Source organism: Patiria miniata, unplaced genomic scaffold, assembly GCF_015706575.1.
Source record: "Patiria miniata isolate m_02_andy unplaced genomic scaffold, ASM1570657v1 HiC_scaffold_6, whole genome shotgun sequence".
NCBI classification, from domain to species: Eukaryota; Metazoa; Echinodermata; class Asteroidea; order Valvatida; family Asterinidae; genus Patiria; species Patiria miniata.
Window position 1 is genome coordinate 13,307,724 of NW_024037073.1, and position 19,848 is coordinate 13,327,571.

General features: G+C 39.3%; 2 protein-coding genes across 2 annotated transcripts in view; both read right to left on the bottom strand.

The window, feature by feature from the left end:
- Positions 1-13,668, bottom strand: part of LOC119743111 (papilin-like) — a 74,763-nt gene extending 61,095 nt beyond the window's left edge. The window contains exons 1-4 of the mRNA XM_038219465.1: positions 13,432-13,668; positions 10,899-10,986; positions 2,099-2,220; positions 1,240-1,403 (exon numbers count right to left, since the gene is read on the bottom strand). Of these exons, the coding sequence (XP_038075393.1) occupies positions 1,240-1,403; positions 2,099-2,220; positions 10,899-10,986; positions 13,432-13,463 (406 nt within the window). The 5' untranslated portion in view covers positions 13,464-13,668. The remainder of the gene's footprint in view (positions 1-1,239; positions 1,404-2,098; positions 2,221-10,898; positions 10,987-13,431) is intronic.
- Positions 13,669-18,199: 4,531 nt separating this feature from the next.
- Positions 18,200-19,848, bottom strand: part of LOC119743112 (acetyl-coenzyme A synthetase 2-like, mitochondrial) — a 35,288-nt gene continuing 33,639 nt past the window's right edge. The window contains exons 15-16 of the mRNA XM_038219466.1: positions 18,680-18,801; positions 18,200-18,560 (exon numbers count right to left, since the gene is read on the bottom strand). Coding sequence (XP_038075394.1) covers positions 18,396-18,560; positions 18,680-18,801 — 287 coding nt within the window. The 3' untranslated portion in view covers positions 18,200-18,395. The remainder of the gene's footprint in view (positions 18,561-18,679; positions 18,802-19,848) is intronic.

A 19,848-nucleotide genomic window follows, 5' to 3' on the forward strand; every position in this document is an offset into this window, starting at 1 on the left:
AACAGCCTTCCCTTTTTTCATCCCTGGCTCTGCCATGCTCACTTCCTGGTAGTCAATGGCTGGAGTTTGTTTATAAATATCCAAGCAGGAAGGAAACTATTCAGCCTGTTGTTGATTCATACAACAAGTGCCAACGATAATAATAACTTGCTAATTGTTTTAGAGCCATTAATGGGCCACTTGATTTTATTGGGGATGTTTTGGACTGGTGGTGGCCTTGCTTGTTGTCTAGCTACTGTAAAAAAAATTACCTCACAAAATAATCTGAAATAAATCCTCTAATGAACCACAAAGGAAACCGATGAGGTTCTATTTCAGACAAAATACGGCTGATCAAAGAATTGAGTGGGAAGCTGTACTTTGTGTGACCTAAAGCTGTTTTTTTGTTTGTTTAATGTGATGTCTGAAACTGATAAAAGTGTAACCCTGAACAAGAGTCTGTGACAGTCCCAACAATTTACCTGAGTTGGTTTTTTGGACGGGTACTCAGTAAATTAATGTCCCACTGTCAAATTATTATTAGAAGCACTGACTTAAAATAAAACATCTTTTGATTGAAGCTGTGATTCTGAAGCAAATTTTAAAAAGTTCACATTCCCATGACAAATTTTACCCAAAAGTGTTCTTGAAGAAACTGTTAAAGGAACTAGGTTTTCTGTAAGTGAACAAGAGCAACTCTCTTTAGGGTTGAGAAGAATATTGTTGTCACAAATCTTAACTGACTTGAAAATTACAATTACATTTTGTTCTGGATTCTTAAACCCTAAATCCCCATATTTTCCTCCAGGAACTTTCCTGCGTAGTCCAAAACCCTCCACTTTGACCACGTGTACTGTCTGACTTTCAAGGTGCATCAATTTTATATGCCCCATTATCAATGGGCTCCTTGGGCAACTATACCCTCAACGGCAAGAAACGGAGAGTTGGGAGAGACTGGGACTTGGAGACATTCAAAGGCACCGCCGTCATGCCTGAAGCTCACGCTAAGCCGCGACGGCTTTGTGCACACTCCGAATAAAATTAGTCGTGCATACTTCACACCATACATGCGCGAACCAGTACGCGATCCACTGGGCTCTCCAAAGTAATCAAAAAGTGCCCTCTGTTGTTTGCGCACAGAACCTATATGGTGGCTGGGATTTAATACCTTCATAAATCTGGCAATAGCCTCAAAATTTTCCTGGTGGTAAAAGAAAACAGACATAATTTTGGAGTTGGGAGGGGGGGGGGTTAAGTTACCTCCGAGGTATGGAACCCAACTGTAGAGGCTTCCCAGGAATTCGTTGGTGTTGTATTTGCTACACTGCTCCTCGCGGAAATCCTGAGCGCCTTCAGGACAATCTTGAATGTTGCAGGAACTGTAGTTGATGTCTGGTCCCACGCAGTTGGGCCTTGCACCTGGTCTGCTCAATGTAAACACAGTGTAATTATTAATCAGAGATCAGTAAAGGGTTAGATCCGCATTCTGCCCAAAAAACAAGGATTTTAATGATTTGTGCACTTTTTGGGGTGAGAACTACATTGAAAAAGAGTAAAATGTGTATATTATTTGCGTTTGTATACAGAGTTGGAAATAAATGTTAAATGAATGAATGAATGAATGAACAGATAAATGTACATTTCTCATACTCTGAAATGAGCCCCATTATCATTCTCTATTGTAGTACTGAGGTGCCGTCATTTCGCCTATGGTGTGGGCGACACAAATTGTGACAGGACTTATTAAAAAATTTTGCTGAAATTAACACCCACCATTGATAGAGAATTGTTGTAACCGGAATGGTTTTTAACAACTCACGTCCCTTTATTTATGGCAATCTGAAGTTCGTCCCCAATTAACATCACTGATCTCATAATGGCTGAAATTGGAGGCAAGATTTAGTATTTGTTCCAAACCACATGAAATTAAACTGTTTAAAAAAATATATTCATAAATGCAAAGACAAGATATGGAAATTCTGTTTTCATACACGAAGATCAGCAGTATAAACAATGAACCAATCTCCCAAAATATCAGAATGGAAAACCACTGACCCAAGCACTTTCACACAATTACAAGCATCATCAACTACAGTAACAAGGGCAGTATATACGGTACCTCGCAGTGATGCATTTCCTCTCTTGGTAGGAGACGCCCCCTCCACAGGAGCGGGAACAGGGGCTCCATTCATCGCTCCATGGACCCCATTGGTCTCCCTCCAGGGCCTGCCTCACAGAACGCTGTCAAAAATGAAAATTACCAAACATCCCTAATGAGGATAACATACATGTACATGCATGCACTGGTAATACTAACATCGTTTTTTTCTCTTACTTCATTGAACTGCCAAAAGTAATTAAATTCCTTGGTATAAGGCCCACTAACCTGTATAAAAGCTGTGTTAAATACACATAGTAGTTTGAGGGATAAGTTACCTGTACCGGATTTTGGTATGCAGCGCATATGTTAATTTGATGAATAATTACATGCTAATTACTTATCTTTAGTGAGTTACAGTTGCTTGGCTTCCTTCCATACAAACTCATACTATATTCATACCCCCCCCCCCCCCCGAAGACTTTTTTCCAGTCATACTCCTCTCACAGTAATGTATTTTTAAAAAGGAATTATTTTCTTGGGGATTTGGTAAACTTTCACACAACTTCCCCAACATATTAAGAACCGCACAAAACACTTCCAAACATTGTTCATGACAAATTGAAACTTTAGTCTTGCTCTGATTCTTGTCTAGGTCTTGCCCCAAAACAAATGCACTGTTTGTTACATTATGCAAACTTGATGTTTATGTATCAGGGAAAGCTGTACATAACCTTTGTTTATATCATAACAAATACAGACATTCCACTTGAAAATGCACAATATGGACCATTGAAACCTCAAAACACTGACGAATTTTTTTACCCATGGTTTATTGACTGTGGGTGGTTAATTCAACCCTACTGGAAACTGATGATGAACACAAGCCACAAGTCTACATTCCTGCCAATAGTTTCACCACCACAAGGACCACTGGGGATCCACTGTTAAATGCATCCAGGCCTAAAGCTTCAGGGTCCAGGGGAAGACTCAAGACTGTAGACCAGCTATAAATAGATCTGTTCGTGACTTCCCCAGCCCCTGAGTCACCCTCTAACTATTTCCTCTCCTTGGTATTGATTGATGACTAAGCCAACAAGTATACACAAAAACTCAATCATTATGCAAGTAACAAACAAACAAACAAGTGGCTGATGTCTTGGGCTGCAGTTTGTTCACAGGCGGAAGCCTAGAAAGTAGCAACTGTGCAGTGAACAGTATTTAAACTGAAATCTGCAGGTGTTGACAGCTAGTAGTAAAGCTGGACTCTCCCCCAATGAATTACTCCCCAGAGACATTGCATTTAGATCATTTGCATTTATCCTTAAAGTAATCTACTTAATTATTATCAAAAAGCACACATGGATTTAAGATCATACTGGTGCTAAATACCCCATGCAATCATTTCATCTGGCTTGCTGTCATTTAGAAAGAAATCAAGAAATGTAGGTGATTTTCAATGATCAGTCAATCGATGTCTTGAGTTTTTTTGTGCACAAAATTGTGTTTCGTGATCAAAAGAGGTTGTGCACAGTGTTTCACATTTTCCTGTTGGATTTTGAGTGGTTTTAATACTGGAAACGAACAAAGTACATGAAAAGCAAACAATGATCCTATTTATTTTGAGGGCTAGTGCAAGGGGCCTAGCTGGAAGCGATGCAGAACAAGTTAAAGCGAACTTATAAAATTGTTGTGACTTCCACACACACTTCTGATGAATAAATTATAGCTCCACGAATGAATACATAACATTTACTGATGAATGACTCATTTGAAAATGATCAGCAACCATGTTGCTTAATTCCTGAGCATTTTCATGAGCAATATAGAAACTTATGGAACTAAACAATTTAGTCACGAATGTATTGAAATCCCCGATTTTGTGAGGTTCAAATTGAGTATCAAGAGAAAATTGCATAAGAAGACATCACGCATGTATTGTACATGTACATGTACATACATACACATGGCATGGAATTTGAGTGAAATTGATTCAAAATGAGAAGAAAAAAAAAAGCCAGAGAGGAAAAGGTGAGAAAAATCCATTCTTCTTATATAACCCCCTCCCCACAAATACAGGCACTCACCCACCCAACACCAACAGGTTTTTCAAGCACATAATACCAGGACAATGGTGCCAAAGTTTTATGACACTACAAAGCACTGGACTCTGGTCCAATGTGAATGGCTACTTGACAGGTGAGTGGCATAATCTTATAATCAGCTTACAGTCCAACAAGATGACACACCACTGCTTGAAAGGACACCCATTCATGACTTCAGTGATGTTACAACCACTTGTGTGGTATTTTTTACTGACTGGCCATGAATAGCGTAACTGGCACACCTCATACAGCTGTGCTGTACTGTCTCCCTTATTGCTACATTTGATTGTGCACACTTGTTTAGACACTGACCATATTTTCATATGGTTGCAATTCGGAAATTGAGCTTCACAAATCATTAAAATATTTAACTAAAAAAAGTAATATCCACTCAGAAAGTTGGGTTTTACTTTATTAATCAACCAAGAAAGAAAAGTCTTCTTATAATACAGAAATACACAAGTGAAAAAAAATCAATCCTAAGGCCAAAAAAAAAAAGTCTCCACTCCTCCGGTTTCTGGTATGCGCGCGCGTCGCCGTAGCCATGCGCGTCGGCAAAATGAAAAAGTTTTTTTTTCAATGAAAGATGATGTCTCAAAACCGCCAAACTCACTGGTTTGACTAGAATCCTGGTGCTGCACAATTTTAACGTGTTTTTAGATTGGGTTATGGTCGAGAATGAGCTTTATGTGGCCTCTCTGGACTCCCATATATTTGCACTAAGTTTAGTCGAGCACCATTTGCAGTCATCAGCCGACATTTGAAGCAAAAAGAATCAGGTGGAAAAAAAAAAGACGCTGGGTCGCCGCACCACTTTTTGGGCAAGCTCCATACCAGAAACCGGAGACTTTTTTTTTTTGGCCTAACGGCTGAATGCTATTTTCTAATAGGGTAGGCCCTGCTACTAAATTGAGCATACATTTCAGAAGGTTCTAATTACATTCAATGTGACTCGTAAAGCACCAACTTTTCTCATCAGAAATTTATCCAGAAGAAAAAAATTGAGGTCTGGCTTCTATATGCTTCTTTTTCTTGAGTTTAGGCCTAAATAAAAATTGCCAAATTAAAACTGTTGGGAAAAAAGTGGAATTCTATATCAGCAACAAGACCTTTGTAGGTCATCAGAAATAAAATACTGAAGCCGAGAAACAGACCAAATCATTTACTACTGAAGTTATAAATTGCCTATTCTTTTCTTCAACTGTTCATCTGACAAGCAGATCTCCAACTTTATCCCTCTATGACTCAACTGACCACAAATCCTGTGCACTTTTTTCTATATCTTCACCGGATGTTAGAGCAATAGATCTGTAAAGATTGTGGTGAATCAGCCTTAATCCCTCCAAAAAAGAGAGACTTTCTTGCACCATGCTTGCACTTATCGAGCCATTATCCATGGAAGTGCCTGCACTGTCTGCAGACGCTCTGAGTCCCCACAGAGCAAGGAACTGACTCACCGTCTAAAGTCTTGATCAAAAGACAGCAAAACTATCTACAGTTTGTAAAAGTCTTATTATTAAACTTTTCATGGGTGTCTCAACGACGTGTGAATTTTGCTTCAATTGCATGAGAAGTTTCCCATAAAATACAATTAATGGAACTATCTTCCAGAGTATACGGTGTCAATTCAAAACACTTTATGTAATTAAAAAGAACACCCCTCTTCCCCCCCCCCCCCCCCCCCCCCCGGCAGATGAGATATTTCTTCTCCTGTGTGTAAAGTTAAATAAAAAAGAGATAACTTGTTTCACAATGTGTAAATTCCATATTACGAGCAGGTAACTACATGTATTAAAAAAATAATAATCGGATTTGAATATACGTATAGTTTGAATGGAAAAAGGGACGTATATACGGCCAAAAGGGGAGATTGATCAGTTAAATGCAGTCTTCGTAAATGTGAACACCTCTTTTCATGGTAATTAACTCAACATTCTGTTACATGTATATGAAGAAAAAAATTCATTCAGTGGAATGATTTTCATTTTCAAACCAATTTACAAGGGCTCGTGATGCAAACCTACAGAAAATAACGAAATGGATACCGTTGCACTACCTCCCCTGGATGCACAGGGAACAGAACAGAAGGCGACAAGCTAAACAACGCTAGTGTATCATCTATTGTTGACATGCCCACTCTGACTCAGTGATACCCTACTGCACAAAGAACTATCAATGACCATGAACAAACAGGCCCCAAGTCAAATGCCACCTGAATCTTCAGAAACTAACTTTTCAAAGTACACACTGTCAAATAATGTGGTTTGAGTAGTACTGCTTCATGTAGGTGGTAATGTACACATGAACACCCTGCCCCAATAATATCGGTAGGTCACACCAAACTGTCAACAACAACAAACAAAAATTGTAGTCAGTCTGACAGTCTGACCAACGTCTCGACACAAAACCACAAACTACCACCAAGTATCGCCCCCTCCAATCACCCCAACTATTCTGGGACTAACAACTTCCTCAAATCAAAACCAAATCCACATGTAAACATCCCATTTTTCTTTTCAATCAGGAAAAAAAGTTAAATGCCACATCAAATGTTTATGACTGACATGAATACGACCACCTTGGGAGACCCTGAGGCTCATTTTTTTTCTCTTTCTGAAAAAGAACACACACTTCAGAAACAGCAGCAACTTTGACAATAGTCTGGAGTCGGCACTTCTTGTTTGTAGTGGAGGTGTTTTTGCAAATAACCAGCCATCTGAGGGGTCTGCTCCCGGAAGAGGTCAATGAGTCAAGAATACCCAAAGCAAACAGGCAAATATAATGAAAAGTGTCCCAAACAAAAAGAACACCCACAGTTCTCAGACAATTTTGTAGTATAGGCCTGAATAGGCTATACATACAATGTTATATACATGTGGTACTGCTTGAAAAGAAACCTTAATGCTGTTGAACAATTACAAGAGAAAAGTATACATGTACAATGTATGCATGTATGTACAGTGAACAATTACTTTCAAAGTTGTTAAAAAGGAGCAGCACATTAAATGCAATTGTCCAGAACAACTGACGCACACTAGTGTGACTAATTTTTAGATTTCTCTATCATAAATGCTCAATTTAGATCAGGCCAAGAAAAAATGATTTGTTTCCTATTTTGTTGAAAAAAAGAAGAGTGTGTTGGTGGGTGGGTGGGTAAAAACTTAATTTTTTTCTCCCAAAATTTTTAAAGCCTCAAAAAATAGGGTAGGATGACTGTTGGTGTCTTTTGGCATGTATTAGTAACATGGTGGGATTGAAATCTAATTTGAAAAAAATTCGGTTTGAATTTCACTATTCAGTTTCAATTTTGGAAACCAGATATTCAAAGCCAAAATTAGAAATTAGGCCTTCCCTTTTTGTGATACTAGAAAACTACTGGAACATCCCTTAAATTGCACCATATGGTCTCTGATTGTAACTGCAGTCACTTGCTAGTGGTCTTCTTGGGTCATGAACAGCCTGCCCATTCGACTTATCAGAGAGTTCCCATCCATTTTGTTCAACATTACAGCTCTGCAGTGTTTTTCAAACTGGCCCAGTGGTCATCCTAAAGCCTACCTAGTCATCTCTGGGAGTGGGAGGGCATTTTATGTGGCACCTCACTATTCACTTTTAGTTGGCATGCTTGGGAGCTGGATGAGAGTTCCAGCAAAATCAGATAACCCTAACATTCGGTTTCAAATAAATTAGGATAACCGGATTTTGAAATCTCGAATTTCTCCCATCACTTGTTAACAACTGTTCATGCTGCATTTGCCGCTGTTTATAGGCAACTTACAAAACATGAAATAAAAATTTAATAAAAAATACTGGACAACAACTGCAAAACCAAGGGTGGGTGCAGCATATATTTTGTTCCCCGGATAAACAGATTTAGTTATTGCATGATTTTCTAGGTTGGGTGGGATAACGAACACACAGGTATATTTTTATCAGGCAAGCACTGCATTTAACAAGTGTAAGTAAATATAGCCAGACGGTAGTGCTTACATTGCAGTCACAGGACAGCACACACACTTGAGTGCATCAGAAAAAAATGTGAAAATGCCCCAGAACTGCAGTTTTGGAACATACGGTTATTTCATGAAAGAACGGTCCAAGTTACAAGAATAACACAGCCTATAATTTCCATCTCGACGACGGTCTAGCTACACTGTACACACGTACCAGACAGGCACCGGGTTTTATTGTTATTCAGATTTTGCGATGGGTAAGCTTGGTTGACTTACTTTCTGCACGTCTATCACCGAAGGGTCATGAACTTGCAGGGATTTTTACAACCTTGATACTACTCCTACATGCGTTTCTAAATATTTACAGAACACCCAGGGCCACTTTTATAGGGGACTGTCTTCTGTTTTCACAAATGTTTACCAAGACTGTTTGGCTTTGATTGTTAAAAAAAGAAAATATAAATTATGCCTTATGCCTAACTTGTCTCAAACTGCATATGTAGGTTTTCGTTCACTTTGCTTCACGGATTTAGGGATTGAAAAATGCCTATACTTGTTTGTGGGCTTTTCTACGCTAATCCCAGACATGCCCTATTGGAAATTAATAAAGACCTCTTGATAATATGATTGTGGGGAATCTATGCCACAGGGCACTCAACAAATTACACAGGTGAACGGAGGTGGTATTTATACACAATACAAGTTTGCAAATTCCTGCAGTACCTATAGCTGGGGCAAGCCTATAGAATCTGACTTGGTTCCTTTTCTTTTTGGAAAAGTGGCCAAGACTGGCCTTTGGAAACCTAAGGTTCCCATGATCTTAGCATGTGTATATCCTTCATCAATTTCAATAAAGGTCTTTCCTAAATGTTGTGTTTTTTGTGTGAGAGAGCTGCTTTAATTTCAGCCCTAACCCTCCTCAATCATCCAACATCCTCCAGGCAGTTTTGAAGGATTTTGGAGGATTGAGGCTGAACATTTGGCAAAAATGGGTCAATTGAGTTTGGAGGATGCACTGTGTTCGTAGGCTGTACCCAGCATTGTTTACGTTCAGTCAGGCATAATTAATTAGCCCTGCTCGATAGCATCCGCACTGCTTCTGAATGTCATCGGCACTGCCAATCAACCCATTAACAGTGATTGTTGGAGGATTTTGAAGGAATGAGGCAATGGTCGTCCCTCCATTGAACAAATTCAAGATATGATTTGGGAGGATTGAGGCTGAATCCCATCAATTGGAGGATTTTGCAGGATTGCGGATGGATCCCAGCCAAGACATAACGGATGATTTTGGAGGATTGAGACTGAATCGAATTTATATGGTGGCAATTGGAGGATTTGTTGGCAACTGGAGGATGGATCCTAGCCTTAAAGCGCCTAGGCGGTTAGGGTTAAAACATTGACAACCTTGCTAAAAGATGTACTGTCTGTGCTCTGCAACAAATCCCACTGATTTCTGCTACTGACTTGCATGTTTTATAAATTTTGGGGAAAAAATTACCACTTTCTCTTTCGGGTACCGTATCTGCACTCCTCTGAAAAAAAAGGCTATTGTACAAAAACCTAAGATAAAAAGGTACAGCTTAGGATGCTTCCTTAGTGAATAAATAAAATTAGTCTCTTCATTTGTTTAGTCAAAAGGGTGCACGGGAATCAATCATCAAACTTCAAACTCCATTAAAAGGTTAATGAGCAATTAAGTGAAATTAGCTGAATAATGCTGATTATCTTCAAAAACAAGTTTCATGATTAAAACGAAAGCCCTGTTAAAGAATAAACCATAAAAATTACACACTTAAAGCTTTGCAACTAGAATAAAACAATACAGATGTGTAGTAACAGCACCATGCTGGGCATTCATTCAACCCAGATGGTACCCGATCACTGGGGCCCTACCCTCAGGCTCCTGTTCAACTTCATTCAGTCAACATTTCAGGGCAATTTCAAATCCAGGTCAATGACATTCAGGGCACAGGAATGATCGCATACATATTATATGGATTATAACCCTATAGGCCTAATAGTAATAGATGCACTTTTAAAGTCAGTCTGGCCATGGTCTGGCAGTTAGAAACAATTCTCATAGAAAACATTGATCAGTACTTAAAAACGAAAGACAAACTTTGTCTCAACACATGTCAAACTGCAATCTTTAATTTGTTTGCTAACATTTCTAGGTCCATTCTAAAGTTTGGCTTTTTTCCTGCTTAATTTTGCATTTTAAGCACTCAACACTGACCTAGGGCCTATATCAAATTACATTGAAGCACTTTTATTACATTTTAATTACATTTATTACATACACATGTATACATTTGTATATACTCCTTAATAAATCCAAAAAACCTACACTGCTAGGGCTCACTTTGGGGCAGCATAGGGAGCAACAGGCAAGGCTTACTCATTTACTCATTTATTCCTATCTATTGACTCTTTAATACTGAGCTGTAGATAATTGCCCATTTACAATACAGGATGAAGAAAGTCTAACGCGTGAAATCTAATCTAACACTTCTTCACTCAGCATCCTTACAAACCCTCCATTATAATTATGTACTGTTATATACCTCTCTGCAAAACATCTGTTGAAACCTTACAAATAAGTAAAGCGTTCACAGAAAGAATCAGAACATTCAAAGCGAGCTCACAGAGCCGGAAATAATGACACAAGGGATTTAAAGAGATAGGAAGAGGCTGGGCGAAGATTCTGGAGACTGAGTGGTAGAGAGATGGAACAGATCTAAAGGAATTGGGTGTAATTACCGGTAATGCTGTTACGCAAGGAGGCAGAAGCATAGCTGTCATCAGCAGAACTGTTACTGTTGAGAGCATGGTCGATTGCAGACAAGTCCTGAAGAAAAATAAAACCAAAGGGTTGTTGAACCAGTTATTTAGGACTAACAGTTTATCAGTTTGAAGTGGAAATTTGTTTCTCTTCTGCTTCAAACTTCTTGAATTCAGACATGAAACAGGTGGGGTTGTCTGGTTTGATCTGTCAGGCACTGCTAATAATAGTTTTGATATCAACAAAGACCGAAAGTCAAGACCCAGACAAAGACTATTACTGGCAATAGTCTCTCCATGACTCACCGATAGGATCAGCCAGGGTAATTCCTGCTTCAGCATGAGGGATTCTCCTAATACTCTAATTGGTTTCTCAAGGCTATCCCTAGGGGTTTTGAGGGGGAAAATGGGGCAATTCTTCACTGCAAGTTGAAACCTTTCAGAACAGAAACTTCTTTTAATAACTCTGAGAGAAAACAGTTTGATTTTCCATATGGCTTGGAGTATTTGGCTTGTGAAAGTGGGATGAATTAGCGCATGAAATCCACAGGGGTTGTTGGTTCAGACAATACCCCAAGATGATGATAGGTTTCGGTTCGGGATCAAGCCCCGAAAGATCATGAAATCTAGGGCATGAAAGTAATATTCTTGATTGCAATATAATGCTCAACAGCTATGGTCCAGAAATGGATGAAAAACTCAGCTTGGCAGTCAACAAACTTCTTCATACACCTGCCCTTTTTAAAGATTTCAAGATGCATAACCCTTTTCATACTAGAGCCTCTCAACCCGGGTTGAACTCAACCCTGGGCGAGCCCAGTGCTGCCCCGGGTTGAGTTTTTGATTTTTAAACACAATGTGCTCTCTGTACATGATAACATGATATCCAAATTGACCAATCCACAGCTTAGTTCACATTTCTGATCGAAATGACGTCACAGACTCTAAAGACCACTCCGATTGGCTGGCGCGCGGGGTCGCATTAAACTGTGTCAGACTAGGTAAACAACACCCCTCCCCCCCCCAAGTGACCTATCGCCGTTTGCGAGTTAGCCACGCCCCTTAGACAACCCTATGGAATTTGTGTACACTAAGTTTTGTTTGTCTCAGATTTTGCGCGTTCCGCTTCCATTTGTATATCATGCAATTGGACAACATTTCACAAGCTGCATTGACGCGATTCTACCGCGATAGGTCAATTGGGCAATTGGGGGGGGGGGGGGTTTGCCCTTGAATGAGTTTTGTCTTTTTATATAGAAAAAAATCCGCAAATAGGAAGTGGGCCTAAAACTGTATCCTGACGTCACAAAATAAAAGCCATTAACATTCACTAATCACACGCTGGGAAAGTGGGGTCAGCATACTTCATTTTACCCCACGGGCACAGGATTAACCTTAACCTTCTAAAACATCTTTCAAGTAGGCCAACTAAATGTGTACAGTGTAGCAATTAACATGGAGCATGCACTGAGCAAGTGAAGATGTAAAGCGTGCTTACTGCGTAAGTGTGAAAGCCGAGTACATGTACTAGGTTTGCCCTTCAGCTGCCCAACCCCCGGGAGTGTCATGGCCGAGCGGTTAAGAGCACCGAACCCAAGCTCTGGTGTTTCTGATCAGCAGAGTGTGGGTTCGAGTCCCGGTCTTGACACTTGTGTCCTTAAGCAAGACACTGAACCATTTAATATTGCTACGTCCTTCGGATGGGACACGAAGCCGTAGGTCCCCTTCGTTGTATAATGCACGTAAAAGAACCCAGTAACACTTACTTATCGCTGCCTGCCCCAGTATTTCTGGCAGTGTGTTTGGGCCTTATCCTCATACTCATAGTCGAGCTAGTTATTCATTATGATGAGACTGCACTTTCAAGGAAGGAAATGAGTCTCAAACATGTCATATATGCAAATTTCCTGAAATTTTGAAATCTATAATTTTTTTCACTTGATTTTCGCTATGGATCAGCTACATACATAATAACAGGGCGTCCAGTTATCCTTTAATTAAAATTAAGGGGAAAGTAGGGGAGAATTTGTCCTAAATATTTGCATCATTTTTTTTTCTCGAGGTCATGGGGCATGACATTACCTTTAGATTTCCATCATGTCCATGGCGAATAATTATCTGGGTATATTTTTTGTTATACTGTAGTCCAGGGCCCGGGGCCTGGGAAAGATTTCCATATAAGAAGTTCACTAATTTTCCTCTGTATTGACTAACAAGCCCCCAGATAGCAATTTCATGTCATCAAAGTCAATTTGAGCAGTGAGAAAATACAAGCATTTTCTCAGAAAACACTTAAAAGTTTTCAGTCCAATCTCATACTATGATAGGGTTTGTACACAGGGTGTTGAGTGAACTTCGTATATTGCTCCATGGTATATGGAAATCTTTCCCGGGGCCTGTTTCCTGAACATTTTGAAATAAGTACATTTTGCTCTTATTGTAAGTTTTGTAACATAACGTAATGCTTTCAAAATTCAAGAACTAGAAGTGTGTTTGGTTGCAAGAACTTTACCTCATTTCTTGGGAGCCGGAGCTGAACTGCATCCACGGTCGATGAAGCTGATCCACTTCGTCCAAAATACACAGTAGCTAGCAGTACAGCAGCATGCAACGGAGGTTACAAACACGTGCCAACTGAATACTCGCGTCGACGCGGTACTATTAATAACCGTATGGTTGTAACACAAAATTATGAATGGATACATCACCAGATTCAAAATACACGCCCACACAGTGACAGGTACGGTACCGCGTGCGTAAAGGTAGGAGGAGGGGTCACGGCGTCAACCCCATCCCAAACGCATCATTGGGCATGAGGCGACGAGGTGGAGCTATGCAAATATAGCTGAGTCACCGAACTTTCCATCCAATCAGCGGTCATTTGAGGACACTGGCCGGATCTCAACGTATGTAGCGCTGCATATCATTTAGCAGTACACTTGCCGCTGGAACTCTCTAAATACACGGGTGCGGTGCGGGTCGTGTACGTCAGGCAGGTTGCCTGTTATATTATATTTAAAAAAAAACCTGCATCGGCAACTTTTGTGAACAACATCCAGATCGTACTACGATTTTGTTCTTTGTGGGTAAATTGGCAATTTTCTTTTTACTTGATCCCAAAAGAGAAAGTTGAGACAAATCTGTGACTTTTGTGTAATATCTTCTGAACATAAAATACATGGAAAATATGGAAGTGAGATTATACCCGTGGTAGCACTTTTATTTATGATTTCTTCTCCAAATTAATGTCTAAATGTAAGTAATCTCGCACGAAATCATCTAAAACAAACCCTATTTTTGTCTGTCACCGGCATGTGGCATCTAGTATGAAGGTTTCTATCTTTTAGGAAATAAGCCTAAACATACTTTTACATTTTGAGCTTTTTTCTTTACCATTATTCCTCAAAACTTTTTGAGATAATCATGAATCCGCCGCACGCGCACGGACGATCACTGGCCGCAGTGCAAATGTTGCTGTCGAGGAACACGTAGGTGGCGCTATGCAATCTGCGCTGTCAGCGTGCAAACGATCATGATTAGATCCTACCACCCTGAAGACGAGGCACATTATTTACAATTCCCCGTTTTGCTGTTTGGGATATACGTCCTTTAATACCAAAATCATAAAAGTAAAATACCAAAATCATATAAGTACCACTAAAAGCATATATAGTTCCTGTCCAATGCACTGTTTTCAATGCTCATACAAGTGTGTGAAAGTGGCAGAGAGAAACAGTAAATAGGGGTGGGTCGAGGCGGGTTATGCCCCAAGAGCCAACGGCTTGGGAGGTGCCAATTGCTTGAAATATATCATAAATGTGCCTCCAGATCTTAATAAGCCAAGGTCAACGGCTTTTGTTCCAATTTTTAGATGTTTCATTCTTGAACGATAAAATACTACAGAAAGTAACTATGCATAGTCCGTTTTTGTTTTATATTCTTTTATTTCAGTCTTACACTCGGTTCAAATCAGTTATGTGCAGTAAAATGAAAATTTATTTAAAAATTCAAGCAGATCTGAGTCAATTCATTACCTTGATTCAATTTCCAAATTCATGTAACGCTAAATTGGATTGAAAAAAGCAGTTAATCCGAGAATAAAGATTAAATGGTGTTGTTGAAAATATTCTGAACATGATTATTTAAATTTCATATCTAAAATACATATGAATAAACATGAAGAATAAAAGTACATCAAAAGAAATGAATTCATTTGAATGGCAGAACACTTGCTTATATTTTAAGCGTACAGAGTAATTAAAACAGAAGAAAGAAAAAATATAAAAACCTGACTGCTGATCAAGTAAGTTAGAACGCAATTAAAACCCTCCTATTGTTTGATCAGTCACAGACAGACAAAAATATCTTCCACTCCCCTTGCCATGCATTTGTATACAGGTTTAAAAAACAGGTCACATTCGTGTAAGCACTCCGACTAGTCAAAATCTATCAACAGACAGAAGAGGTCACTAGTAGGTACAGCTGGTATATCAATTACCTCCAGTCAAAGCATGGCTGTATCAAATTTACAAGGAAATTCTTAACTGTTAAAAACAGTCACTTCAATTGATTTTGACTACTGTGACGGCGTAGCTGAATTTGCCAGAGAGAGAGCCATAAAATAATACTGTTTCTTATCATGATTTGATTTGACAACCCCAGTACATTTTTAAGGAATTCATAGTTCACATCCGTTACCTGCAAGCAGTAACCGATTTATACATTTCAGAAAATACATGTTTTTTTTTAATGAAACACACCTTCCCATGTCAGTATAAAACATGTGACCTACTTCACAAAATGAAGTAAAGTTTGACAATTTACATCAGCCTGATAATCTTTTTAAAGATGGACACACAGTTCTTTCTGACAGGACGACAATTTTGCCAACAAAACTTGATAATGGGGGGTGTCACACGCCCACCCCCTACTCTACAGGCATGCAACTGGGAAGTAACCAAAAAAGAGGAAATTCTGTACTTTGCAAAACTTTATCCAGTGTTTTTCAATTTTTAATGGCATAAGTGTGCGGTGAAAAATGAGGCAATCAACTGATCCGAGGAAAAGTTGCATGTCTGATCCTAGCAACAACCTTGTTTGCGCCATACTCAATCGTTTAACACATCAGTTTGTAATTGTTCTCTGCTTTTGTGGAATTAGCTAACACATTTTTGTCAAACTTCTCACTATTTGTTCACTGCTGCTGGAATTCAACAGCTGAAAGAATACATTACTCGTAGTAAGCCACCTTTCCAGTTAAGTGCATTTTTTGTGTTAACTGACTGATGCATTTAGAAATGATTCAGTGTACCGATATACACTCAACCAAAAAAGAAAGTCCCCCTTCGAATACTTTTTTGTCTAACTCAAAAACTACTGAGCACCTCTCGCTCAAATAACGCCTAACAGTACAGAAATTCCTTAGCAATCCAGCCATACTCTTCATTAGGTCCAAAACAGTGACAATGTTTAAGAAATTGTGCAGTTTATGACAAATGATACCGAAAAACGTTGCACTTTTTATACGTGCAAGGTGTGGTTCACACTCAACTGGCATGTATACAAAAGTGCAACTTTTTTTTGGGGGGGGGGGTTTCTCTCTTTTGGTTGAGTGTATCTTGTGACACAAGATAATACAAACAACTAAAGGAGCCACATAAACACACACAAACATATATGCTTGCATAACATGATCTAAGCAGTGGCCTGACAATTCCTTTTTACTTCTGAATTTCTTTTGGCAATAAAAAAATTAGTCAATAAAAATAACAATACTGAAACGAATGGTATGCATGTAATATTGTTTTAAAATTGGTAATGTGCGTTCAATGAATGTTCTATATAAAATTTACAAAACATTTGATAAAAAATCATTATCTAATATGGTATATCACTCTTTTATTTAAAAAAATAAAAATTATTTACATGGAATAAGGCAAATCATGACTTTCTTCCATGAAATAGATTTACATATTCCTGAAGACACCGGTAAAAATGTTCAACTCAAGTCATGCCTTATTCTCCAAGAGTTGACAGTGAAGGTATGGCTATCTCCTTGCCATGATGAAGAACAAGAAATTAATATATGGAAAAACCTTTTCACCATATGATACCTATCGTGAACTTGTAAGTATTGGCAATTTTTGTCATGTATACGCAATGATGCAAGAGTTGTATTCATTTATATGTTGTCGAAATGCTGGGCATGATTTTTTGCCCAAGGTAGTTGCAACTCTGTGGCACTTTCATTTTGGAGGCACTAAATTAAATTGTTAATGTTGTTGACAGTAGATGTTTATCCATTGCCCACAGGCAAACCAGCCTTTTAAATGTCTCTTCCAATATTTTGAACTGATATACATGTACATGCAGTGTAGAATAGACTTAGTTTCTTTCCCCCTCCCAACATGAAAGGTGAGGGTATGTGACCACAATGTGCAATTTTGTAAGTAAGTGTGAGTGGGTCTATGGGCTCCGTGCGCCAACGAAAGAGGGCGCCCTTTTACCTAGCAACGACGTCCCATTTAGCTGGTTGACGCGCACCGTTCCTTGAGTGTGACGCACGTACACCAGGGGATTTGTACTATGTACACGCAGTGGTACGGCCGCGCGTGGGGACAAAATTGCAGTTAGGCAAGATGGCGTCGGTCGGTCACCCCCAACTTTACTTTCTTTGCCGGTGAGGGGGTACTTGTGAACGGAGCGGATATAGCTTTAACACTAGCTTTTCATCTGATTTATTGACTAGGAATAAATGCATCAGAACATATTACACAACACCTGAGTAAATTCCTGTCATCTGGTTTGTGGGTTTGTTAATCATGTGCCGTTGAATTATTCGTCCCAACCCACGGCGCGGCAGCATCACAAAAAATAGAAGTTCCATTCGACGGTCACACTAGTTACCGGTAATATGACAAGGATTTATTCAGGCATTGTATAAAACAAACAATGAACGATTCACATTCAAGCAATGGAAAGAATCATTTCATTGGGTAACAGCTGTCACTTCATAAAATTATTCTTACCATCGCACTCATAGACACTCATTGTTTGTATAGTACGCTCACTTGCTAGATCATAAAAATTGCCAACTTTTTTTGTTTGCATGTTGTCATTCAGAGATTTGCAAAATCTCGCACAAGCTTTAAAAAAAAAAGGCCAGCAAAATTTAAATGGTACGTTAAAAAAAACACAGAATAATTGGGTATTTCAGATTTTTTGATGGTGGGAAATGTACATCCCTATAGCATTGACTATGTGTATGCCTACAGCACTGTAAAATAAAAAGGGGAATATAGTTCAAACATAGAAAAACCGAAAAGAGTAAATAACTAAGAATGCTCTGGACCAAGAACAAGTTAAGGACAGTAAAACCTCCACCAGGTTTTAACCAAAACAAATACCTATCAAGTTCTACTGGTCAGAAATTCATACCATTGGAAGCGCATCATCTTGCATAAGCATCGCTGACACTCATTTCTGACTGATCTTTTTGTGGTTGTTGACGATGACTTCAACAATCGAGGGCTCGGCCAGCGTGGTCACGTCACCCAATTCGTCGCTCTGATCAGCGCACACCTTACGCAGAATACGGCGCATGATCTTACCGGATCGGGTTTTAGGCAGGCCTGGTGTGATCTGTCGGGGGAAAAAAGTTCCACAAGCAATGATATCAGGTTTGTGCATGTTTTTTGGCACGCCAATAAGCCACAGCCACGATTATCTACAAGGGCTTTCTCGAATGGCTAGGGACTGACCTGGATCATATCCGGCACGGCATAAGCAGCTATCTTCTGTCGGACCATCTGCTTCAGTTCCTTGATGATATCCTCCTCAGATTCGCTGATTCCATCCTTGAGAATGATATAGGCATAGATACCTGCCAAAAAAACCAGGACAGGTGTAACCTATCATTAAATGAATGAACATCATCTTTATTTCTGGGAACAATAGTCCTGTAGACATGTGCGTGCAGATTATGCAAAGCATGGCGTCTCAACCTCCAGATTTTGACCATACAGTGGGCGCCTTCAATCGTGTGTTCCGTAACCCGATGCTGTATGCAAAAATCACGGTAACTATTGACCAATATACACATTTGGCCGAACTTCTCCTCTAAATGATGACACAACTTCTAGAAGGGGCTCTGTTGGCTGGCGCATGGGATCGCATAAAATTTGCATGCTCGGATATATCAGATGCTGTAGTGTGGCTCTGCACACGTGAACGTCTGATCCTCAGACTCAGGTAAGTTATGATCCTCTCATTCCCACCTGGTTCTCTTAAGAAAGCACTTGTTCAAAAGAGCATCTCATGAAATTTGGGTGAACTCCAGCACGGTAAGGAGACAATTAAAAAAAACCTTCTGTTACAGTTGTTGGTTTAAAAACATGAAAGATACAAAAAAAATGTTCTAAGATTTATATATCTAAATACAAATTGTTGATCCTTTTTCCTACCAAATGGTCGATTTAGGGACTGCACTGTACACAAAAATAACCCACAGATACCAAATATTCTAAGATTGTTTTAAGACTTAAGTATCTAGATACAACTTGAGGTTGCATTGCAACATTTCTTGGGACTTTTTTCCCTACCAAATAGTACATTTAGGGACCGCACTATACATGAAAACATTTCCTATGGATAGTAACCCACCTTTTTGTGTAAAAATAAGAAAAGTTTCCACAGCAATTTTTGTGAGAAAATTACAAAAGCTCCATCATCTAGTCAGAGACTCTGTGCATAATGTGGGAGTCTTTAACTGATTGCTACAGATTGCCTGGCGCTCGCACAAAAAACACGGTTAGTGGACTTTTTGAATAGAAGTAGTCTTGTATACTTCGCATCACACGCGCCACAACCAGTGTGTATGCAATGTGCACCACACATGCAGCTGGCATAACTGGTCGCAAAGCGCCATCTA